Genomic DNA, 25,960 nt, shown 5'->3' with positions numbered 1-25,960 from the left:
CCAAATAATACACCATGACAAGTCCAACTTTATTTTTTTAATGTAATTTAAAAAAAAAAAAAAAAAGAGGTTCCTCTCATCTAATTTTAGTTTCTCACTAGAACTGGTTCAATGATCAATTGCACATGGTTGCACGAAATTCTCCCATGGTGGATGAGTGTTGCGGGGTTAATAATGTGGAATGTTAGTGTCGGTCGCACATAGTTGCATCAAAATTCTCAAACACCATATGTATATTGAGTGATTAATGTAGGATGTAAGTGTCGGTAAGTCGGCAATAACTTCCCGCATTAATTCCGCGACTTTCATATTATATTGAAGAAAATTTCATAGCTGATATGTGTGGATTAACTCTTGAAAATTGATTTTGGTGTGCTCTTGTTGTGATTATGTACTGAATTATGTTTATATTCTTTGTCATTCTATATTATATATTGTGACAAGGGACTGTGCACCAAAATTGAATGTGCAAATCCCTATTTGACCGCTGCATTATATTACATTTTTAGGTACATTGCAGCAACCTTGTACCTAAACTGTGGCCTATATTTCCATATTTATTTATCCAAAAAAAGTTATCACTCATAGTTCTAAGTACCCATTTCTAATTGTCGTGAGAGGGAAATCACTAAGAGAAATGGGTGCACCAAGTGACTGTGCACCTGGCGGCAGGGAGGGACGGTAGGGAAGATAACTCACGAAATCATAAAAGATCAAATCAGCCACATTGGTGATGCGGCCACTAAGTGAACCTACTAATTAAACCCCCTGCCTCTTTTCCTTTCACTTGAGTCTTTTTAACATTATCTCATATCTGGAGAAAAAAAACTCCAACAACGCAGAAAAGATAATGGAATATCAGCACTTGTTCATTTCCCAGTCTTGTCTTCAATTCTCCTTTATTATGGATACCGAACTCGGTTCTCATGGACGGTATTGTTTGACTGGCTTGCCTAGTTGTAAGATTGTGAATAAAAGATACTCTAATCTTCAGCCATTAGTAGGTAAGTCTTCCCGTACGCTCTTAAACCTATCTACCATTGACACACACAACAGAGACATGTACAGCAAACAACTTTAAGTAGGAAGCAGGTTTGTACTTTGAATTGTTATTGCTTTATAAGTTCTTTCATTTCTATACCTCCTTCCTTTGTCTAAAGGTGGTCAAGATTGGACCAGAGAGGGGACCGATGGTAAAGGCAAACATGGATTCTGTACCAAGTTTCTCTTTGAAAGCTAATCTTACCTGCACAATTCATTGTTTACCAATTAGGTAGTTAATGCACTCGTAATCAATGTCTAAAGTTGTGATAGAAACCCACCAGCCTTTTGCTTTTTCACACAATGCTTTTGTAAAAAGGACCTCTATCTCTAGTTTCTTGGGCGGGAGAGACTCTCTGTCTCTGTGCTTTGAAGTTTAATCCATGCCGTCAAAAAAGCCATTGGACTACAGTCAACCTTCCGTGCTTGCTTTCCCTAACTTGATTAAGACATGCCATCTAAAAATATTACATTTGGCAAGAATGAACCATGCATGGCTGCAAAAAATATCGAAGATTCAAAAATAACGATATCCAGCTGCCTGGTCTGAAATCTGGAGGCCAGAAATTGGAGAAAAAATTTGTTAAAAATTGGATCATTTAACCTAACATGCCTACAATTTTGTTAGGTAAAAAGGGGAGTGTTTTCACTCCTTAAATAGTGGATGGGTGGCATTTTAAAGTAACCCATTAAAGATTATTTTTCAAGATTTAGAAATATAATCACTCGAAGCCTTATCGAACACTCTCAAGCCCCGAACTCGAGGGGTTAAAGTTTTAAAAATGAAAAGATGACTTTGATAGAAAAAGAGCGTGACTGTGTTAAAGTTATGGGTGGTGTAAAGAAGTATATATTATAATCCAAAGTGATCCCCCTTTCAGTGGTTCTAGTCTATTTCATAAGATGGTGGATGACTTTGTTTCCAAGGCAGTGGGATAGTAGTTGCTTGCTGTCACCACAAAGATTATTACCACATCCACAACCATCTTGTAGTGGGATTGAATTGAGATCATGAAATGGTCGGAACAAAATGACACGTGTTTCTTAAAGTCTTAAATGGCTGCTAAAACAATCAGAAATGATGAAAAAAGAAAAAGAAAAAGTGAAACCCAATACGGCTCCATTGATATCATAATCTTTTAGGCCTAATCGAAATCATTTGAAAGGACACATATGACTCATAATTATTTTATTTCACACTTAAACTCCAGAATATAAATTCTTATCTTTTTCCTCCTTTACAATTACATATATATAATTCTGCAGAAAGTTTCCACATCCCCCACCAACAGATGTAAAGCTGTTGTTATTACCTGCCAGCGGCAACCAATTTAAAAGAAGAGAAAGCAAAAGAGAGAAAAGGAACTATGAAGAAAAGCAGTGTGCCCTGTTACAGCATAAGCAAATCAAAGGCATGACTGGGTTGTTTACAAATAATTAGAGAGGAATTAAAACCTCTCTTGAATTTTAATTGCTAAATGATGTGCTAAATGATATGTCAGTAGCTTACTTGTTAGAAATATATTAGATTTACGAACATGAACAAGTAAATGTCGTTTTATCATAGATAACTATTTGATCTAGTAACATTTTGAAGGAAGTTGAGGTTCCACCCAAAATCAATTGGCATGGGGGGAGTAGCTTAACTCCTTATAAGCTCTTACTAAGTTTCTCAACTTTCCAATGTGGGACTTTTTACTTTCACATTCTCACACGCCCCCGCACTTGCGACGAATTTTCAAACTTAGTACGTGGACAACATATATTTGGTGATGTTGAGCACATGTGACCGTTGAGGTTTCACACGTGGGCTAACCCGCTTTGATACCATGAAGATTTTCAATGAATGTATATTTCATCATGAGGAGATTTACACAGTACACAAATATATAGAGAGATTGAGTGAGGGCAAGAAACCACTAGCCAACATGCCTTACCCTGACCACAAACTTTATTCACAAATTAAGCTGTAAATGCCGAACACTAATTACAAGGAAACCTTAAATCAAGTTAAAGGTGGTAATCACAACTCACCATTTTGGTTTAGTGGTGACTACATGAAACTCCCACCTGGTCATCCTCAAGGTTGTGATTCAAATTTTGTTTGTAAACTTCACAAATCCATTTATGGATTGAAACAATCTCCTCGTTCCTAGTATGCCAAGCTAAGTTCGGTTCTTGAGGCAATTGGCTTCCAGCGAGGCAACGCAGATTCCTCCTTGTTTGTTCGCACTGGATCATTTGGAAACTTAGTTGTCCTTGTATATGTTGATGATCTCATTATCACGGGGGTGATAATGTTGAAGAGATTACCAATCTCTCTATATATTTGTGTATTATGTAAATCTGTTCATGATGAGTGAAACAGGATCCGATGCTAGATTTGATGTGCCATCATTGCAATAATACTGGGCATGTAATAGAACGATGCTGGATTCTATACCCATAAGTGAAGCCTATGTTTGCAGCAGACAAGAAGGGTGCTTAGAAATGTTCACAGAATTCAGGCTACAAACTTTTTGTACTAATGCTTAGCGTGCAACTTTTTGTACTGATGGGCCTTCAAACTTCATCTCGAATCTTGTTTCACTCATCATGAGGAGATTTAAACAGTACACAAATATATAGAGCGACTGAGTGAGTGCAAGAAACTACCAAACAACATGCCTTACCCTGATCACAAACTTTATCCACAAATTAAGCTGTAAATGCCGAACACTAATTACAAGGAAACCTTAAATCAAGGAAAAGGTGGTAATCACAACTCACCAATTAGGTAGAGTGGTGACTACAACCTAACATATACAGAAACTTTCAAAAATATATTCAATACATTTAAATCTTCACATTTTTTGAGAAAACCCGAAGTTCGAATCTCAAGTTTATTTTGTATTACTATCATATATCTAGTGGTATCAGAATCTTGAGATTTTTTTTAATACCAACTATTTTTTTTTCTATCTTTCTTTGACTAGGTACATTATAGGCTGGATTTATTTTTCTTATAAGCTATATATTAGATAGATGTGTATTCTTATCTAACTCGATGGGGGTAAGCATGCACCTTTGGGAGAATGGAAGACAATGTCTACTTGTTTGGACTTGGACACAGTGGAGAATAGGGGAGTGGTTTGTTCATAACGTGTTGGAGCATTTTTCTTTTTGGGAAAATACAGACAAATTACAGATACAAACAAATCTTAGTTAAACGTGTACATCATCAACTTTCATTTTTGTCGCATTAAAAATAAAAATAAAAAATAAACTTTCATTTTTGTACTTTTAATGAGGTAATTCTATTAGGACACTCCCTCCCTTCTCGGAAGAGATATTCTTACGTCATACAAATTACAGTTTAATATATATACAAAAATAATTCATCAAAAATATAGAAAAATCTCTACACATGTCAAATTGTGATTTGTCTAAAAATAAGAGTTACTATTTCCAAAGAAAGAGACCAGAATTATCCTTCCATATGCAAGGAGTGGCTGCTCCTTACCAGTGGTCTTTTAGTTATGCATGGATGTGCATTTACACGTCCGTGAGATTTGTATAAAAACGTGCACAGGCAAATAGATTGAAACCTAACCTATTACTTTTTACCACAGAAATTTACTCACTTGTTACCTACCTCCAATATGGTATAGCCTAGAGATTAAAAATGAAATAAATGAACATGTTCGGAAAATGTTTACAGTAACGCACATTCCATTATCCTTCAGAAGACATTAAAATTTCAAAAAATTGACAATTTGAAAATCCCAATACATGGCCTTTATGTAAGCATAGGCATACAGAACCAGCTGATGCTAAATTAAAACTAACTGTAGATATTACTGTCAAAAATTTTGTTGGTAAACTATATAAATTATTTGTTGAACCCATTCGAATTGATGTGATCAGCTAAATGTGTATTACAAAATTTCCTGGACCGACCGAGTCCACCTACCTCTGAAGGAGCATTACCAATTCGCAGTGTATGGTATGTGGAAATAGATCAACGGCCATTGCTTTGACAGGTCGGAAAGGCTCTGAAGCAGGCATAGACTTGGCCCTGTGCCGTGCTAGACCAGCACTGCTCATGTTTCTCCATGCTCTGTTGTTCTTGTTCTTTTCGATTTTCTCAGGAGATGGTGTGCAAAGCTCGATAGCATTTGCCACTAAGCTTTCAGGATTGCAGGAAATGTAACTAAACCAAATAAGAACCAAAGTTAAATTCCAGTAAAGAGACAAATGAGGCAAATAACATAGGGGGAAAAGTATGTGAACTAACACAAGCTTCCGTAGACCAGGATGAGTTCTAAGAGCTTTGATCACCTGCATATCACAGACAACCGATCGGGTCACCATGAAATGTCTTGGTACCAAAATACAAAAGTCATTAAAGGCATAGACATCGTTAAATGCATGTCAATAGCCAATAGCATATCATAGAAGACCACAATCAAAGGAAAAAGCAATCTGAACACACAGTTACTTCTACTGGATTCTAAAGGAAGTTAAAAGGAGAATTTCTATTAATCATTATGTAGAATATTGGAGAAGACTCTCATTTACTTACAGTGGGATGAAGTCCGCTTCGGGGAGGATCAACAATAGCAACAACATTACTGAAACGTTTCACTGGAGCATTCCCATTTTCAGAAGTGCAACTACTCTGAAGTTGGCTTCTGAGTTTCTGCTTGTCGGTTTCTAAACCCTCAGATGCAGTCTTACCACTTTCAAGCTCATGGCTTGAATTCTCTTCAGGGTTGGGTTTGTTGTCTGTTGAGATTGGTTTCTCTTCATCAGTAGCAACAACTTCGTCAATACCTTCAATGACGTTATTTTCTTGTTTCTGAGGTGCATTAATGTACTCTTCCAATAAAGACCGCATCACATCCTCTGCCTGTTTCCTCATGGATGACAACAATACAAATAATAATTAAAAAACCTAATGAACTAAAGCTACCTTACTCAGACAAATTACAAATTCTTCAACAAAAATAATGATTGGGGGATAAGAAATAGAATGGAGATTATTATCTTGAATTTTCTTTCAAGGATCCACTTATTATCTCGAACTTTCACATTAATTTTAATATAATTTAAAACCTTAATTCTCACCTTCGCACTGACAAATCTACAGTTTGTTATGCCATTAATTTCAGCATTCCTACGAGCATCTGAAACCGCAGAAGCATTCATTTCAATGCCAATAACCTGAAATATTTTTAAGGGAAAGCAAGTTTAATCATTAGAGGATATATAAATATAACAAGTTTTTTTCATATGCAGATGATCTGGAAGCTAACATCATGACAAACCAAATTTTTGTAGAATTTATCAACACTAGAAGCAGCAGTAGTGGAGGGAGGGTGAGTGGGGCATTGGGTGCATTTGACCCAAATAATGTTATTTTTTTCTCACGAATTATCACTCTTGACCCCAAAAGAACTTCAGGAAAACAAAAGACCCATGTTCGGTTGATATCTTTTTGCACATAACTAAGACTTGCAATTGATTCATACAGTAAAAACAACATATGGGTTAGGTCAGGTGCATATTTGGCTTGGAGAAGAGTGCAGCACCAACAAATTTTTCTTAAGAAATATACATTGGCCTTATATTATGCATAGGAAACTAAATTAATGCACAATTGTAAATAAAACTGAAGTAATCAATATTTGAGAGCTTCTTTATCATGCCCCATTGGGATAAAATCCTGGTTTCGCCATGAGAAGAAGTGTTCATACTGATCCGGTTATTATGACATAAATGTTGGACTATGATGTGATTTCTATGGTTTTTCAGTGGTGGTTCTTTCCTTCTCTTTGTTACATCAAGAATGGTGTGGACTATACGTGACGTCAGTTTCAGTAGACCCCCTAATATACCTGTTTAGAACTTTATAATATTCTCTCCATTAATGAGAGTCTTACATCATTAGCAGGGGATTTAACAGTCAAAATGCAACGCATCTAACAACTCTGGAAAGAAAAAAGAAAAGACAAGAAATGAGAACCGGGAAGTTGACTATTACCATACCAACATGATGTGCTAAAGTCAGCCCAATTGTTCCAGTCCCACAGCATACATCAAATAGCAAGGTATCAGGACCCAACTCAGCCCAATCCCCTGCAAGAGAGTATAGCTTCTCTGCAGCAAGGGTATTGACCTGCAGTATGGTTGGATTCAGGAATAATTACTAATGCGAGAATAATCTTTTCTGCTGCTTATGAATAATACAAAAACCTGATGCCAAACCTGGAAAAATGCTGTTGGTGATATGCAGAACCGAAGATTACTTATATAGTCATGAATTTTTGCTTCTACAACATTGTCGGTGGCCTGCATTTCAGAACTACCTTCTCCTTTCAAAAGAGATAATGAGCGCAATGGAGCATCAGCCGGTGCTGCATTTGATATTCCTTGGTGATCCTGAAAAAGGGCAAGCCATCACACAGAGAATAAGACATTAGTATATTGAAGAGACCATATTGCTCAACCATAACTAAGGGGGGAACATATTGTATTGAAAGTGTGTGCCAAGAGACTCAAGACACTTCAGCTGTGACATTCTTACTACCTTTAGCTGACGATAAAACCTAGATGACTACAGGGATTTAGTACCTGAATAACTAAAGCTGTCAGAGGCAAAGATGGCGAGCTGGCAGTAGCTCCTGCAGAAAAAACTTGTGCTAGCCTCTCAAAATCACTGGTTATCTGTGCATCATCAAATCCTGTACTGGAAACCTATAAACAGAGATGAGTGTGAAAAATGAAATTACAGTTGGATTGTTTCTCAATAAATATTCAATCAGATTTTTCTTCCAACTCAGTAGTTTACTATTCAATTTTCTAACCATAAAAGAAGGAGAAGGGGAAGAAAGGAAATTGTCAATCCTGATGCAAGTTCAGACACTAACCTGAACAATAAGCATGACCTCTGCAATATTGGCCTCACAATTTTCAGCATCAGAGGCCATGCCTGGTCTCCTCCCTTCTCGAACCTAAGAAGACAAATCATGAGACAGCAAGCTCAATGACTGGGACGAAAATATTACTTCTAAGGTGTAAATCAAAAGTAGGTTGAGCATTCCCTGCTTGGCAAAAGAGTGATACTTATCATACATAACTTTTGCAAATAGACCCTCAATTTACAACACCTACCGTCAGTTGACGCCAGAATCCAATATTCTTAAATCTGTTCCAAACTGGTAAACTTGAATGTTGCAGAAACTCCTGAAAGATAGAGGCATATTTGCAAGAAATTCTGGAAACATTTGGGCAGTCAAAAGGTTCTTCAACTGCTGTAACACCCTCCCTGGAAAGATTTTATTTAGTAAACAAATCAATGTCAAGGTATGCTAACACCAATAAAATTTTCTATTGAATGTGGATTACCTAAAATTTCCAAGCATAAACCCCACAGTTATTTTTCCCTGTAGAGAATATCCAACTGAAAATTCACACTTGTTACGATATCCATTTACAACTGGGGATGCTAGTATACCCTCTAAACTGCATGGAAGACCACCTACAGTAATCAAAAAATAGTGTGAACCCCTACTCAAATTTTCTGGAAGTACAATGGTGAAAAATAAGAAACCATTGGAGCAATGAAGAGCTTTGCCCCATGTCAAAAATATTAATATAAACAATAAAACAAATATGTTTCTGTAAGTTCACAGGGAACGTATAAACATCACCTATCTCCCTAGACTTGAGAATCCATTCTGGAAGCGGAATACCATCAGGACAAGCTTTGCGAGCATTTCTAGTCTGAAAATAAAAGTCGCAGCAACTGAGAAGTCAGTTTCCAATGTGTGTGAATAAAGACATAAATGTTAATAACAACACCAAAAATTATGAAATTAAAAGACCAAATATAAACAAGCACCACTAACAAGTCTTTTGAGAATCTGCATAAGAGAGTTCTTTTTATGCTCCTAACTGATCACCATAAGGCATATGAGCCAGGGGAGTCACTACTTTGCGGGCACTTCGTCCACTAGTCGCATTGCCATCCTCAGCCCCATTTGCCACCACAGAGTCTTCCACATTCTCCCCATCCAATTCAACCTCAGTGGTTTTCGGCGGGTTTTGAGGTAAAGCCATTGCCGATTTGGTTTTCTTTTCAAATGATCTGGGAATGACATCCGCAACCTTTATATTTTTGTTACCAATTGATATTCCATCCAGCTCCTGTCACATAGAGATTTTGAAATGACAATCAACATGTTGGTTCATTGCATAAAAATTTTCATGCATACAAACACTTTTATAAGGCAATGTTCTCTTACCACAATGTTTAACAGGCTACATTGTTAAACTTTGAATCGAATCACACATTCTATTCCACCTAGCCAATCGTCTTAATCGATAGTATAGCTGATAATAGAGCATTCCCCCATCCACAAAAAGATATTTATAATTATTCTCTTCCAAGGTCCTTGAATGATGAACTAAAGCATATTTCCAAGTCTCAAATCAAATTACGAATTTTTAAATTAAGAATAATACAATATATATATATATATATATATTAACTAATATAAAACAATCCCATTAGTTCAAAATTTTAAGATAAGTCCAATCATTTCCTTCATCACAGAAATTTGTAACAATTATAAAAAATAAATGTAAGTTTACTTAATAATACTCAATAACACATAAATAATTCCTTTTTGTTCAATGCATATTATATTTCTAATGCATTTTAAGTCAGCAATGTGTGTTTTGTAACCAAATTCAAATGTTAAATATATATATATATATATATATATATGTTTGTGTGTGTAAAGCAGGGGATACCTTCACAGCAGTTTGCAATTGCTCTACACTCTGAAAACTCACAAAACCTAAAGTCATGCCTTTCTTCTTCTTCGCCGATTTAAATTGAACTCCCTGCAATTCAAACAGCTCCAATTAAAAATTAAAAACCCCCAAAAAAAAAAAAAATCAGAAAACCAGAAAATAAGACACTTGCCTTCTCACTAAGAAAGTCTTTCAATTTCTCCGATTTCCAATTCCTGGGTAAATGAACCAGGCACTTGCTCAGCTCTGGATCCAACCCTCCAACGTCTCCGTCACCGTTACCGTCACCGTCGTCGTCATCATCGACGGCCTCTGTCATCATCACATTATCCGGAGACGCACATTGGTCGCCTTCCTCCTCCTCCAACTTTTGCTTCTTCGCACGCTCGGAGGTCGGGTCCCATGTGTTGTCGGGTCGGGGCCGGAGCTCCGCTTCGCCGTGGGCGTACCGGCACCCGCTCCCGTGGCTGCAGGAGGCGGACTCACGCCTGAAGTAGGAACAGAGGCTGGTCTTCCATAGAGGAGGGACCACGGAAGGTTTCTGGTCGTCGTCGTCGTTTTCCTCTCGCTTGCGTTTGTCTCCAGGAACGGCGTCGTCTTGGGGTTGGTTTTCGGGGTCTCGCGGCGGCGGTGGCTGTGGTTGATCGGTTGAATCGTGACCGTTGAGTGGGGAGTGTGGGTTTAAGAGTGAAGTTACAGAAGAGGGCTCGGTAGTTGGAGACGAAGAAGACATTGTGACGTGAAGTAGTGAGTTTGAGAGAAGTCTTCTGGATGTCTTCGGGTGGTTCCTTATACTTTTTACTAGGTTTGCAATTTACAACTGTATTTTGTTATTTTCTATGAATGAATGCACCAAATTACTTGCAATTTGCAACTGTATTTTGTTGAGTGGGATCATCTCTACAAAAATCACGATATCATTTGACCATTCAATTGAGTTATTGAAATTTTAGTATGTTCATTGATTTTGTATGACACAATTGGATATCAAACGGTTTCCGATTTGTCTAATTTTTGTAAGGATAATCTATGAATAAATACTTAAAAGATATATGGTTTGGATCATTGGAAAAAAATTATAGGGTACCTAAAGGGTGTCCTCAAATAAAATTATTTGAGGATCCTCGATTGATATATAGAGAGTTGAGGATCCTCAAATAAGCTTATTTGATGGACACCCCTTATAGAGCCCACTCGGATTGTATTTCACTAATCCAAACCATTTATTTTGTAGATACACATTCAAAGATCATCTCTACAAAATCACTTGAATGATATCATTTGACCATTCAATTGAGTTGTTGAAATTTTTACTTTCTTGAAGTCATTGATTTTGTATGACACAATTGGATGTCAAACGGTTTCGATTTGTCTAATTTTTTGTAAGGATAATTTATGAATGAAGACCTAAAAGATAGATGGTTTGGATCATTGAAAAAATTATTTGTGTCCTCAAATAAAATTATTTGAGGATATATATATATATATATATATATATATAGAATCCTCAAATATTTTTAGGTCCACTCGGATTGTATTTCACTCACCCAAACCGTCTATTTTGTAGATACATATTCAAAGATCATCTCTACAAAAATCACTTGAATCCGATATCATTTGATCATTCAATTGAGTTATTGAAATTTTAATACTTTCATGTTCATTGATTTTGTAGGACACAATTGGATGTACGGTTTCAAATTGTCTAATTTTTGTAAGGATGATCTATGAATGAAGACCTAAAAATAGATGGTTTTGATCATTGAAAAAATTGTAGGGCAAATAAAATTATTTGAGGATCCATTTGTATATATATATATATATTTATATTTATATTTATATTTATATACAAGCGATTTTAGGGGGATTGAACTTAAGACCTTGAGTGCAGGGTAATTGCTCTCAACTCGAGCTACAAACCCCTTACAATAATATCTAATTTTTAAAAGTGATTTCCTGTACATCTATTTTTATGCACATCTTTTCTTATTTGAAAAATTAATTTGTTTATTTTTGCTTAAAATGAGTTTCCATCGGATTTTTTTATAAATATTCTTTGAGAATGCTTAATTTATTTTAATTTTTTATTTCTATGCTACTATGATGGATGGAGTGATCAAGCTTCAAATATTTCTTAGGTTTTGATCTAATGCATGTCTTTCTGATGCTTTGTGACAACAATCCATGAATATAATTCCATAAATGTATTTCATATTTCTATGTTTAAATAGTCACTTTCGAACTTCTATTTCTCCCAAATAGCTTTATCTTTCCTTGAAAATTTTATGTGATTTGAAAGCTAGTGTTACAAGCTTTAAAAAACCCTATAATTTTGTAATGAAACATGTTTTAAGAGTTAAAATTAAGGTTGTACATCATGGATTTTGCATGAAAAAAACTCATATTTTCGGCAATTTTGATGCCATAACAATGACTAAGAACGAAATTGGAAAGAAAAAAATAATTTCTACGAGGACGAAAGTGAGAACTCATGTAAAAGCTGAACTATTGCTGCAATTTGACCATTTTTGGCTAATGCCGCATAATTTATAGACGTGCACCAAAAAAGGCATTAATTTAAGGTGGAAAAATGCATCAAGCTTTTTTAATTTTATATTATTTTTTGCAATAACAGAGATTTTCCATTGAACAAACAAGGCATAATTTGAAGTGACATTGGCATAGTCACCCCTTTCTAAAAGATGATATTCTAGACTACTCTAAACTTGGTAGAGGGAAATTTGAACTCGAGTGCGGACACAAATTGGTCTTAATATAATTCAATAATCCGAACCATGCACAGAATCTGAAAATTAATAAGACATGTTAAAAAGTAAATAACATACAATCTGGTAGATTCTCGTTCAAAATGTTGAGAACATGGTAGGTGTTAATACTGATCACGTCACAATAAGAAATTTGCCAATTCTATTGAGCACTCAGGATACAAGCAATGCATTGAAGCTGAAGCATTGGGAAAACTGGGGATTTCTAGAAATACAGGTATAATTGACAATTTGATTTTAAAAAAATTAAAAAATTAAGTATAGCACACCTGATTTCTCAACTCTCTCACATGAGATGAGATTTGTAATACTGTCACATCCATGTAGGACTCATCATATGTGAGAAAGTTGGGTTGTATTTTTCTCCTTCTTCTTTCTTTTGGTCAAGTGGATTTTAGAACATTTAGTTGATAGCATGTTACTCTGAGCTATTGGCTTCATTGTTCACCTTGATTTCCAAGAGTCGTTCAACTGGTTGCCTACAGACGGGGCACCTATTTGTCTGGAACCTCAGAACCTTAGCACAACCGCTGCACATGCACTGCAGTTGAAAACAAAACGTTAGCCAAACCTTATGCATACTCAAATGACGACGCTAGAACACAGCCCACTGAACCAAACATTGATGAAGACAATGAAAGTTATGTGGCCAGTCTAGCCTACTTCATTTCTATGGTGTTATATTTACTGGAGATCTGTTGCAAACCGTGTAGCTCAAGTGGCATTGGGTGTGTAGATGGATAGAGCTTAGGGTCAATTCTTCTTGTAAGCACAAACAAAAAAAGAACATTTTCCAATGTTCTCTTCATACAAACTACAAATAGAGAGAGGTAAGAGTAGAATATCTATGTACCATGTGCCGGCATGGGAGGACAGTTGTGTCTCGAGGCTCTGACAAGCATATTATACATTCTTTCCCAGAATCATTTCCATTTTGATCACCTTCAACTGCATTCCCAATACCATAGATCTCCTGGAGCTCGTACCTCATCCCATTCACCCATAGTATCTGTTTCATCACCCGCACTTTGTACTCCCCATTCTCCTTCTTTTCAAACACTGCCTGGGTGATCTGAGAGTTCCCAGCTGAATTTCCATCTGATTCCCGTTCACCAGCATTTAAAGGGAATGCTTCAGCCTTCACCACAAGAGGATAAACTTCTATGTCACCCTCTTTCGTTAACCCTATCTCCTCAAACATTGAGAAGTCAATCCCAGTTCCAGAAGGTTGTCTAAACTTCTGGCCAAGTCCTTTCTCAAAAGGCACTGTAACAGATTTAAACAAGCTTTCCTTTGTTGCTATCAGGTTACAGTCTGCATCTTCTTTAGCAAAAAACATAACTGTAATGCTGTGGCACAAGTCAGGGAATAAGTAAATAAGTAAAAAAGGAACGCTTACCTAAGAAACATCATATAACAACCACACAAAGAAAAGTTTACAAATATGCAATCCAGCAGCACAAACACATTTTGTGATTTAAGAAACATCATATGAACGTGTTTAACAACTCAATAAGAAATGTTAGACTCTTTGGGACAAACAAGGTTTTGCCAAATTATTATTCTTTCCATACAATTTGTTTAATTATCCTCGAGAAATATTAGACTCCTTTTCATTTCCATGTCATCAATAACTTCTGCACACTCATACCGTCACTTTGCACCAGGATGAAAGCCTCATATTTAGCAGTTCATCAGCCATATAACTTCTACTATCAGACGATTATATCCATGCAATAAGCTTGACGGACTTGAGATACTTCTTTGGTCTACAAGACTACATGATGTTTTAAAGAGTTGACTTGATCAAGGCTACTCACAATCAAGAAGCATATAAGACTACTGCCTAATATGACCACTACGTATCACCAACAAACAGAATACTCACATCAGACAAATTCAATGCAATCCCATCCTATCAAACAACTGCATTCTTTAAAAATCTATGGTCAAGCATCACTACTCCAATGATCAAAACATATCACAAAACCTCAAATAATAATACACAACCTTGCAATTCAAGCAATTTACCTTCCGGGCGCAGCAGCATCAAAAGTGAACGCAATAAGGAACCTCCCGGGATTCTCCTCATCCGGCTCAACCCGCAGAGAGTCTTTCTTGATATTGACGTCATTCTTAATGGTGACTGTCTTTTGATGTTCCACAAATGGAGCACCCGGAGGGGGAGGGGCAGCTCCATAAGGCAACTGCCCGGGTGCCCAATTGGCGGGAGGGGGGCCCATGTAGACCCCTCCGCCGTGATAAGGCTGCGGATAGGGACCCGGGACAGGTGGTGGTGGGTAGAAACCAGGGTATTGGAAGAATTGGGGTGGATTTGGGTTTGGTGCATTTGGATACTGAGATGGGTACTGGTGGTGTTGGCTTGGATTGGGGTCTGGTCCGTTTGGATATTGAGATGGGTAGGGTGGTGTGGCAGCAACAAAGCCATGCCCTTGAGGCGGTTGGGTCCGGTGCCTCCGGCGACCGGAGCTGGTGCTGCCGAAATTACCCATTTTATCTATACTCGAGAATTTCAGTTTCGCTTTTTATATGTTAAACAATCAAACCAGAAATACCATTAAAAGCTTGAATCTTTCTGTTTGGTTGATAAGAAACCTGAAGAAACGCAATGAAAATGTTGAAATTCATTACATAAGATCAGAAAATCATTGTGAGCACACAAACTGATCAAATTCATAAGATCAGAAAATGGGAAAACGCACCTTATGTAATTCTTGCGTATGTGTTGTTTGCATTCTACAGAAACAGAAACAGAAGCAGAGGGGAGAGAGAGAGAGAGAGAGAGGACAATGGGGATTGAAATTTCGGAGTGAAATTGAATCTGGGAATTTGGGTGCACACCGACCCACCCAACCACAACGTCCACCCCCACCTCCTTAGGAAAAACGTAAACCGCCTTTATCTTCTTACCTGGATTGCCACGTCACCATTTGTATTTTGGATAAATCCTAAAATGTGTACTCTTTTTGTTTTTGTTTTTGGTGTGACAAGGCAAAAAACTAGGAATCGTTGAATATATCAACGTATCTTTACATAACAGATGAGTTTGACTTGCTATCTTTTTTCTTATAAAAGGTGTATCGAAATTCCAACATTGACAAAAGAGAAATAACATTTGACTCAAATTATAACAATAGACTCATAGATAACTGGTTAAGCTCGAGTATTTTGTATACGTGTATTAATTCAACTCCAAAATATTTGAGTTTATGACTGTCTCATGCTCCCATTTTATTATCATGTCGTTTATAGTGATTCTCTACCGGTAAATGGAGGCAGACAATTGTTGTCACATAACCACGGTATATAAATAAAGGGCTCGTTTGATAATCGTTTTAATTTTTAATTTTTAGCTTTTATTTTTTGTGCTTTAGTATAGAGGAAAATGAGAGTGAGAAAAAATTGTTTTCACTTTTGTTACTCCTTCATTCCATCCTCTCCTTTCACATTCCCTCTTAATCTCATATTCACTCTCATTCTCATTTCCGTTCTCCCTCTTTTTCTTCTATACTCTAGCAAAAAAATAAAAACTTAAAAACTATAATTAAAATGGTTATTAAACGACCCACTGCACTGCACCCTAATCTTTTTATTTTATCTTTAATCGAGTCACGCACCCGACCGTGATAGGGCCAAATTAGACACAACCTAGTAAGAAAGTTAAGGAATATTTATGAAAGAGAAATATATTTTGTCATTGGCAACATTCTTGAATTTCTTTTCGGCATTTCGATCCCAAAAAAAAAAATTCCTTTCTGCAACAAGTTTTCATGGCTTTCTTTCTCTCTCTCCCCCATCAAACTTCGCCGCTCACCAGGAGTTTTGTTCATTTTAGACTCCCACAATATGCACCGAATACAGAATAGGAAAACTATAATCTCAAAGGCCACTCTGCAAATCACTGGGTTGTCTTCTACTTTTATGTTTGAGCAAAATATTTAGGCCCAAAAAATAGGAACCTCTTCGCCAATGGGTTTCCACCACAGTGGTGATGGCTTCCTCTCACCACATGGAAAAAAACTTACATGTAATGGGGATAATACTGTTTTACTATCTCAGGTCAATAACACAAGAATAATGCTACACTTACCACATTTTTATCCCACATTTTCTATACCACATGATGTGGCATGTCCATATTATAAGTCACATCAATTAAATCAATGAAGTGTATTTTAATTAAGACAATTAGAAAAACAAACACTGGAATAAATCATAAAAGAAAAGAAAATATTAAATAATTTTAATTGATGTGGTTGTTCACCTCAGTTGCCACATAAGATGGTATAGGGATGTGATATACAAATGTGGTAAGAATAGTACTATTCATAACACAATGACACTTGAAAAAGTTGAGTAATGTTACATTTACCACATTTTTATCCCACATTTCTATATCACATGATGTGGCATGTCCATATTATATGTCACATCAATTAAATCAATTAAGTGTACTATAATTAAGGCAATTAGAAAAATAAATACTGAAATAAATCAAAAGAAAAGAAAATATTAAATAATTTTAATTGATGTGGCTGTCCACCTTAGCTGCCACATAAAATGGTATAAAGATGTAGTATACAAATATGATAAGAGTAACATTATTTGAAAAAGTTATCTTACGTGTCATTTCGTTATTGGTCGGAAATAGCAAAAAGTGTTATCCCCATTACATAAGAGTTTCTCTTTCCCCATGGCACCCCAGTTCAAACTCCAATGTAACGCCCCAAAAAAGGAAAAATTTAGGGACCACTTCTGATAAAGACCTGAGCTTGTGGGTTGGACTTGGAAGTAGTTATTTATTTGTAAGGAACTATTTAGTAAAGTCTTTCTGCATATTCGTCAAACCGTAATTTATGCATGTGCGTCAAAAGAAAAATGACACGGTACTTATGAGAAACCAAGCCACATACACGGGTTAAGCAGGCCAGTTGGTCAGGATAGTGAATCCACGCCCTTAGAACTTGACATTTCCTATCATATCTCATGAAATTTACAGCTACCAAGTACTCATCTATCGCACAGAACCTGCCATCTCTCAACTAGTTCCAAATCACTACCCGCCTATCCTAACCAAATTAGGTGGTCTAGGGAAAGTACATTTGTAAACTTTTCATGAAATTTCAAATAGTTTGGATCGCCATTTTTCTAAAAGAAAAATAAGATGTTCACGTCTCTGTCAAAAACAACTATGAACTACGGTCATTTTGCATGAGAGGGGTCGCATGGAAGAGAACGGAGAAAAAAAATTCAAAATGGATAAAATAAGAGATCTTTATATCAACAACTGTCGTCATTGCCTTCCTCCAACAAAGAGATCTTCAGGCGCCACTCGATTAAACAACCCCGGTCAGATAAAATTAGAGATTGAAACAATGAAAAAAAATTATCAGAGACTAGGAATAAAGCAAAAGGAAAGTTAGTTTAAGGGCTAGAATAGTTTAAGGGCTAGAATTGTTTCATTGACCAGTCTAGATTTCAAGCTTGGAAAGGAAGGATAACCAGATTAACATGCAAAAGAAGATATTGATCCCGGCAAAGGGGATATGTTAAACTAGGAAAATATCACTGAACAAATAGGTGAGAAATGTAGAAAACCACATCTCAGCACCTAAATGAAAACTTAACCTGACCACAATGTAGAATACCTCAAACCAGATTCACCACCAGGCCTCAACTAAGCAGGACACTCGTGCACTAATGCACAGAAAAGCTCGTAACAACACCGAGTACGCATCAAATTTATTCAATGGAAGAAACCATTAAGTTCTTACATAATGGCTAATGAGTCATATGAACTTGAACTGGAATCCAAAGAAATTCAAGTTCATGGGCCTGGGTTGAAGGTTTGTAGCATACATGCTACAACCAACATGGAAAGATGCACATAAGATATCAAGAAATAGTAATTAAAAGCACCCACATGAAGCAATAAAAGTGCGTACGAGTGAGTGTGTGTTTAGAAAGGATATCCTCTCTAGCCAGACAGTTCGGCATACTATGCAACAAGACTATTACTCTAGTCGATTCTTATATGAACGCATAGTCATGTGGAGAGTCTAGTAACATAACATGGCAGATATCTGCTTGCAAGAGAATATTGCCCTCTGAACAAAATTAGATACGTATTAACTTCCGAATCATGTAGTCTAAGGCTAATCAAGAAACTGACAGATAACAATTCTGTGTCTTGGTCCAGATAAGTATAAATAAATTTTTGACAGATAGAACACTATTAAGTAGTGAATTTTTTAAAAACAAATCATTAAACAATAAGGATTTCAATTTATTAAAATAAATAATTGGGCTGTAGATGAGAAACACAACTTAAAGATAAAACAGGGCGCGACATACCACCCATGTGTCCCTATTTTGATCTTTATAGAGCAAATCTTTTGCAGGATCATGGAAGTATGAAACATCTCCAAATACAGGCATGTTAAGAAAAGAGAACCAAATTCTGAGCCAGGGAAATGCTATCTCAGCAACAATTAATTCTAGTCAATCAGATAGATGCACAGGGAACTACCCTGAAGGGCCATGTCAGATTGCAGAAACCAGTACCTTCCTTTTGGTTAATCTAAAAAGAATCTTCAACAACCCATAACTGCACAGTTGTACACAAACACCCCAACATGCTCTTTCACTCCAATAACTTTCCAATCCAAGGTGCCATTCTTGACCCCTGACTTTGGAGACCAAGAGTTGAGGACAATACCTTCGCCTTCTGGACCTCTTTGCCCACCAACAACCAGAAGCTCCTTTCCACAAGCCTTAAAAGCCAGGCCCCAGCCATTTGAAGAGTCAGCCCTCACTGGAAGTCTTCCTAAAACATCCCAGGTGTTCTTCTCCTTGTCATACTTCTTCACCATGTTGGTTAAATACTCAACTGCATATAATTGATTATCAACAACTGCCACAAGAGGAGGAGCCTGTGCAGCCCTATTGACATATGGAAACATACCCTCAATTTTCCTCCATTTCCCTGTCTCAAGATCATATTCCTCCCCACAAGTCAGTGATTCAGTAGGACTTGACATCCCACCAATGACGTAGAATTTGCTGTCCAAGAAAAAACCAGTGCACAATCTGCGTGGTGTGTGCATGTTAGGAAGCATTTCCCACCTGCCTGATTCAGAATCATATATCTCCGCTGATTTCAAGACATTTCCACTTTTATCACTACCACCCGCAACAATAGAAATTGAACCAAGGCTACCAGACCCAAACAAGCAGCGAGGCTGGTTCATTCCCTGACATTTTACCCAACTACGATGTATTGCACTGTACTTCCAAATAGCAAAATCCAACAGCTCACGACCAAAAACCAACAACTGACTTCCCACAGCCAAAGACTCCTTATCGGCATGGTTAAAACACTCATCACAAGGCATCTTAGGCAATGTCATCCATTTCTTGCTCACTGGATCAAACGCCTCCCACCCTCTCAAATCACACACCAAATACACCCAATGTTCCAAAATTCCCAACTGCTTCCTCAACTCATACAAATACCCACTTTTAATTAACTTATTAAACTTTGTGTTAATACATGACAGCGAAGCATAATCCGATCTACAAGCCCAAGCAAGGCAATTCAAAGCTACATCATCAACAAGACCCGGGACAAGCGAATCACTTGATCCATACCTACGGCGACCATCATTCACTCTTCCCTGCAAACTGACATTAGAAATAGTATTTACTTCCTCTTCAGGAGCAGCCATGTTTCTCATGTTAACAAAAGTTCAGTATACCCCAACCAAAACTCCCAAACAAAAAACAATCTTCATAAAGAGGTTCCAGAAAAGCCCTATTACGCCAATCTCGAATCAATCAACCCTCAAAAACCCGGAAAGACAATTCCGATCTTTGCAGGCAATCGATTTATTCCTTTCCATTAACCAGTATAGTATAATAGTCAAAATTCCAAGTTTCATACTCCAAAAATCCTGACTATGCAAAAGATAATATGCTCAATTTCTATATCAAAAACGAAATTTGAACAATTTCATAGCCATCGCCAGACGATCGAGCTGATTAAACAAAGGAAAATGGCTGATAAAATGGTTCAGAAGTCTACTTATTTCACCAGACGATCGAGGATTCCCAGAAACCTTTCTCGTATGATTTACATATATCCAAACAGGAAAATCTGCATATTCATAAAATTAAAGGCAAATTCAAAATCAAAGCCACAAATTTTGCCTGACAAGGAAAAGAAAAAGCACACAACATCAACAAGAGGCAACAAACTCGATAAAACAATACACAGGGCCAGGGCCGATCCAAATCCAATGCCGATATGATCTGGGTCAGGTAGTTATTCGGATCTCGCCCAAAAGAAGCCAAGAAAGACAACATCTTTAATGAAGACGAAAATGAAGGAAATGTGTTCGTACCCGGAAAGTGCGTAGAATCGTTATCGGATCTCAATAGTCAGGTCGCCGGCGAATGAGGCCGGAAAAGTTTTCCGTCGAGCATGTTGCCGGAGTCCGGCGATGAATTGAGAAAAAAGATACGAACGAGAGAGAGAGAGAGAGAGAGAGAGAGAGAGTTGAAGTCTGTGATATATAACTGAGCAGAGAGGACAAGGGGTGGGGGTGGGGTTATAACTTGTAAGTTATAAACTCATTACTCACTTGGAATATAATAAACTGAAAATTATTTGTAGTTTTGCAATTATGGCACTGTTTTTTTGGAATTTCATTTCAAAGCCCTAAATGACTTCTTCTTTTCTTTTTATGCTTGGGTTGGGAGAAAACAAATTTGATCACCACTCAGTTTGCTTTGCTTGGTGAGATTTATTATCACATAATGTGTCCTTAAATGAGTGTAATTAATCTATTCGTTACACAAATTTTCAAAAATTAAATTCACAAAACGTTAATGTTAATGCTCACCGCAAATTAATAATGGTGAACAAATCTATTGAGGAGAGTATAAATACACAACTTTTCTCTCATTTCTTGCTTTTGTCACTATTTGAGCTTTTTAGAGTGCCTCTAATTATAAGGGTTTAGATTTAGAGGAAGAAGATCGAAAGTAGAACTCTTATTATTGGAGTATAGTTATGAAACGTACATCCGGCTCTTTTGCGCATTTTATGTGGATAGTGTTATTTTGTTAACATTTGAGTGTATGATTTGCTAAGAATGTTCTTTTGTTAACATTTGAGTGTATGGTTTGCTAAGAATGTTATTTTGGCATTAGAGTATAGGGTTTACTTCATTCTCCTGCCTTCGTGTTTGTGTGTAAGGTTTGCCAATTTCATAAGTGTATAAACGACAACTCCTACTGTTTAGATAAGCTTTCGTTTTGTAGCTCATGAGTGGTCAGTCTTTTGAATTTTTTTAATATGAGAAAGTGGCACATAGGTCCCTATGCCGAGGTAATAATTTACAAACATTAGTGCATTATCCCATATAAAAAAATAAATAGAAAACGATGCATTTCATTAACCACTTTTGTTTTGTTTTGGGTTTATGCAATGAAAAGAATTCAACACTTGACTTAGCCTAATCTTAAACTAGATTTTCACCCACCATTCACCACTTTAACCAACCCTAAAAGGGACCTAATTTTGCACGAAAGTTTTTGAATGAAATCATTCCTTAATTAAAAAGTAGATCGGTTCCATTTGCATAAACTCATTATGAGTTTGTCGAGTTTATCTTCTCTTCTTGTGAGAGTGTTTAGTTTCAATTTTGCTTTATGTTGTTGATGCCTAGTATTCAAACCTATTGGCTTTATGCGATAGATGTGTTTTTGCTTTTCTATTGGAGGAATAATTTATTGTCTAAATGATGTTATTGTATATCCGTCTTATATCTGTATTGGCCTTTGTAGCTAGTCGCCCTTTACGACTAAATACCATTTTTTTTTAATTTAAAAAAATCAAATATTATAAGTCTAATAGTTATGCAAGGAACTTGTAGCTCACGTAACTAAAAGCAATTAATCATTCTTAGAAAAATTAGCCAAATCTGAAATATACACATATATACATTTGGGCATTTAAATGTGTGACAAGCACAATGTTTTCTAGAGGAAGTTTGTAGTTCAAGTGATTAAAAATATTTTAATATATTCGCATTCGTGATTTTGTGTTTGATTTTCCATCCCCAAATATCACCTATAACAAACAAAAGGAAACAATGAATTGAGTTTGATTGTACACATATTAGCCAACCAATTTTAAATTGAAAACTTCAAGGTTGCCCTTAACCAACTAATTTATCCTTTCTCCTTGCTATTTCTTCCTTAATCATTTCGTCTTTAAGTATGTAAGTTGTATAAAATTATGCTTAATTGTAGTTATGTGAACTAGTAGTTTTTATTAATGTGTATATTTTTTATGCGTGTGAATGATGCACATGCATGCATAAAAAACTAATTACGGACGGCCGACCAAACAAGAATAGAAACGTGTCAAAAGCAAAACTCTTTTGTAAACCATTATCCAATGGTTGATTACAAATCAAAACCATGTTCTTGTAATTTTCAGTAATAGCCGCGTGAAACTTTTCCTAAGGTAATCTTCAAAATGTTGGGAAAGCATGTGGTTGAAGTTGGTCAAATCTGGACGGTATAGTCTGAAAACATTTTATGGCAAATCTATGATTAAGATTGGTCAAATCACGTGGTTAGACACACAAAAAAGTCAACTATTTGCACACAGTCAATGAGGCGGCGTTTACTGAAAAAAATGAACGGACGTAGATATTTGGCACAGTAAAGTACAATGAGGCCAGCTGTAGCCAATGAAAGCCATACAATCTCATCAAAGTGTAAAAAGACATTTAAGGACCAAAGCAATCATTGCCTTTTTCTTTATGTTATTATTGAAGTTTCCAAATGACACAAGTACAAAACATAAGTCTTGAAATAAGTCCTTGCTACTCATTACAAAATGGTGCTAGCATTTGGAGGGTACAATTGAAGAAAAGAAAATAAGAGGGGTACTACCATAACTTCTTCTTTTTTTCTTTTTCTTTTTTTATAAATATTTTGGTTTGGAAGTAGGCCAAACCCGAAATCCACTCATTTGTTTCTAAATTATAAGATTTACGTTCACAGACGATAAATCTTGATCATTTGATAAAAACTAATATGATAAATGGTATAAACTCATAATCAAACAACATATGTGTTTTACATACCAAACCAATTTGACAAGAAAACACTTCTTCATGTAGAGTTACTACTTATTAATATGTAAGTAAAGTAAATGACATGCGGCTTGAGATTTTTATTTAATGACACATATGAAGGGTAAGTACTTTGCTAAAATACGAACAATGGTGAAGTCATAAATTTTTCAGAGAATGAGTAATATTAGAAGGTTAAATTTAAAAGCTCCAAAACAAAATTTGATAACCAAATACTCTTATGTGAAGTAAACGCACAAGTAATTTATAATCGAAATCCAACTTCTTATTTTAATTTTCATTACCGATTAATAAACATGCCAGAGTTAATTACTAAAGGTTTGAAGAAATTGTCAGACAATATTCTTTAGATGCGGATATATATAAAATGAGACAAAATCGAGTTTATTTTTCTTATCTTTCTTTTTATTTTGTGGATGGGAGAGATGGGTATGAGAATGGGTCCATCGGAAAAAACAGCTATTATACTTTACTTAACGGTTCTTCTCATTCTGTGCGTTGTCAGAAAATCCAAGTGGTTTTCATGCGTCCAAAAGCCTCACTGACACAACCTGCATCCACCGATGCACGCCACAACCTTCACACTAATAATCTTCTGACACGCGTCCCTTTAGGTGGTCCCCTCTCCATGTGGTGTACCTGCACCTGCACCTGCACCACACCAGATATTTATATTTTGGCTAAAACTATTTCCATCAGAGTTTCCTATTAAACTCATATTATTAATTAGAGATAACATTACAAATCATCCACTTATGTTATGACGTGACAATGTGATTGTCATACTAAAAAATTCCTCATAAGATTATCATATTATGATGCATAAACTCGAATTATCTATTAATCAATTATTTCTTATTCTTGAATTATAATTTGTCATGTTAAGAATTAACAACCGTCTATTTATTATGAACTATTCAAGATTGTATCACTCATATATGAATTTTGGTTTTTTTTTCTTTAAATGAATTCATCAAAATTGTGCATTCCTTGCATTGCACGAATTAAGGCTTTATGTAACTTTTTTGAGTATCGTAGTGTTTCATGACATGCCGATGTGTTATTACGAATATATTATCTATGTAAATTATTAATGATGGTGTTGTTACTACTATTATAAAAGGTGTTCTTATCCTCTTATATTCGGATCCTTTGGCATGGGTTATTAGCTTTCTTGTTTTAGAACTTGTAGTCGGTTAAGCTTTTGGCTTTTTGGTTATCTTCTTTCTGTTTCAGTTTTATGATCTAATAGACAAATAAAATTCCGGCTTCATCTACTAAAGATACAGTGAGGGGACCCCATCAACCCATGATAAATTTGTATTTTAAAATTAAAATAAAATAAAATAAAATGCAACTCAGCATGACGCTGATGTAAATAATTTTTTTTTTTTTTTTTTTTTTGGGGGTAAGTGCTGTTGGAAAATAATGGTGGGTGGTTGAAATTGAAAATAAAAACAAAACTAATTAAAGAAAGAAATGACAGGCTCGCACACCCCAAAACCTTGTTGTCATCTCATCTCTCACCATTTCCCGGCGACTATTTTTGTCATTTTGTATGGCCATTCAATATTCATCGCCGTCTTCGTAACAAAATCCACGTGTTCTTTGGTGCGCTTTGCTTTCCCTCTATGAGCTTTCACACGCACAAAAAGAAAGAGTCTAGAGAGAGAGAGAGAGATGCGTGTGGAATAATCTGAATATGAAAGAAAGACAAAGAGAGTACAGGGAGACGTGACGAATCTGATGTGTGATTTGTTGGTTTAATAAGTCTCTAATAATAATAATAATTAACCTGCTAAGTCAAAAAGCAAACTTAATTATAAATTAAGTAAGTTCCCTGCAGCTTAGTGGACAATAATTTTGGAGTATAGCTTGAAAAAAGAAAGTAGTTGGTAGAGACATGGAGAGAGAGAGAGAGAGAGAGAGAGAGAGAGGTCTTTAATATGAATGATATGACCCATGACTAGTTGTCTGTTTCTGAATAATCCTTGCTTGTTAAAAACCATAGCCTAAACCCTACACACTCACTATAGCTCCACTTGATTTATGAGATTCTCTGGAAAATTATTAAGCGTATCTGATTCACTATGTGCTATGTTTACGTGGTGCATCAAATCCACCGGAATATAATGTACC

At 36.1% G+C, this 25,960-nt stretch overlaps 3 protein-coding genes across 3 annotated transcripts; all 3 read right to left on the bottom strand.

Moving 5' to 3' along the window:
* Window positions 1–4,734: 4,734 nt before the first annotated feature.
* LOC103325204 (zinc finger (CCCH-type) family protein) lies at window positions 4,735–10,651 on the bottom strand. Its single transcript, XM_089044568.1, is given in 15 exon segments — window positions 4,735–5,233; window positions 5,318–5,361; window positions 5,606–5,932; window positions 6,151–6,246; window positions 7,067–7,201; window positions 7,291–7,464; window positions 7,657–7,779; window positions 7,953–8,036; window positions 8,197–8,350; window positions 8,431–8,563; window positions 8,736–8,808; window positions 8,934–8,975; window positions 8,977–9,231; window positions 9,841–9,929; window positions 10,012–10,651. Coding segments are annotated over 15 exon segments (2,538 nt in total). The 5' UTR covers window positions 10,577–10,651; the 3' UTR covers window positions 4,735–4,989.
* A 1,999-nt stretch (window positions 10,652–12,650) lies between these two features.
* LOC103325188 (putative E3 ubiquitin-protein ligase LUL2) lies at window positions 12,651–15,531 on the bottom strand. The gene is made up of 4 exons (XM_008227336.3): window positions 15,353–15,531; window positions 14,661–15,245; window positions 13,483–13,978; window positions 12,651–13,170 (listed from the first exon to the last, which is right to left on the bottom strand). Exons 2-4 carry the CDS (start codon window positions 15,140–15,142, stop codon window positions 13,048–13,050), a joined length of 1,101 nt encoding a protein of 366 aa, XP_008225558.2. The 5' UTR covers window positions 15,143–15,245; window positions 15,353–15,531; the 3' UTR covers window positions 12,651–13,047.
* Window positions 15,532–18,915: 3,384 nt separating this feature from the next.
* On the bottom strand, window positions 18,916–21,275 carry LOC103325177 (Galactose oxidase/kelch repeat superfamily protein). Its single transcript, XM_008227324.2, has 2 exons — window positions 21,053–21,275; window positions 18,916–20,805 (listed from the first exon to the last, which is right to left on the bottom strand). Exon 2 carries the CDS (start codon window positions 20,384–20,386, stop codon window positions 19,244–19,246), a length of 1,143 nt encoding a protein of 380 aa, XP_008225546.2. The 5' UTR covers window positions 20,387–20,805; window positions 21,053–21,275; the 3' UTR covers window positions 18,916–19,243.
* Window positions 21,276–25,960: the final 4,685 nt, after the last annotated feature.

The sequence above is a fragment of the Prunus mume genome, linkage group LG1 (genome assembly GCF_029339155.1).
Source record: "Prunus mume cultivar Tortuosa linkage group LG1, ASM2933915v1, whole genome shotgun sequence".
In the NCBI taxonomy this organism is placed as follows: Eukaryota; Viridiplantae; Streptophyta; class Magnoliopsida; order Rosales; family Rosaceae; genus Prunus; species Prunus mume.
This window is presented reverse-complemented; position numbering and strand designations above follow the sequence as displayed.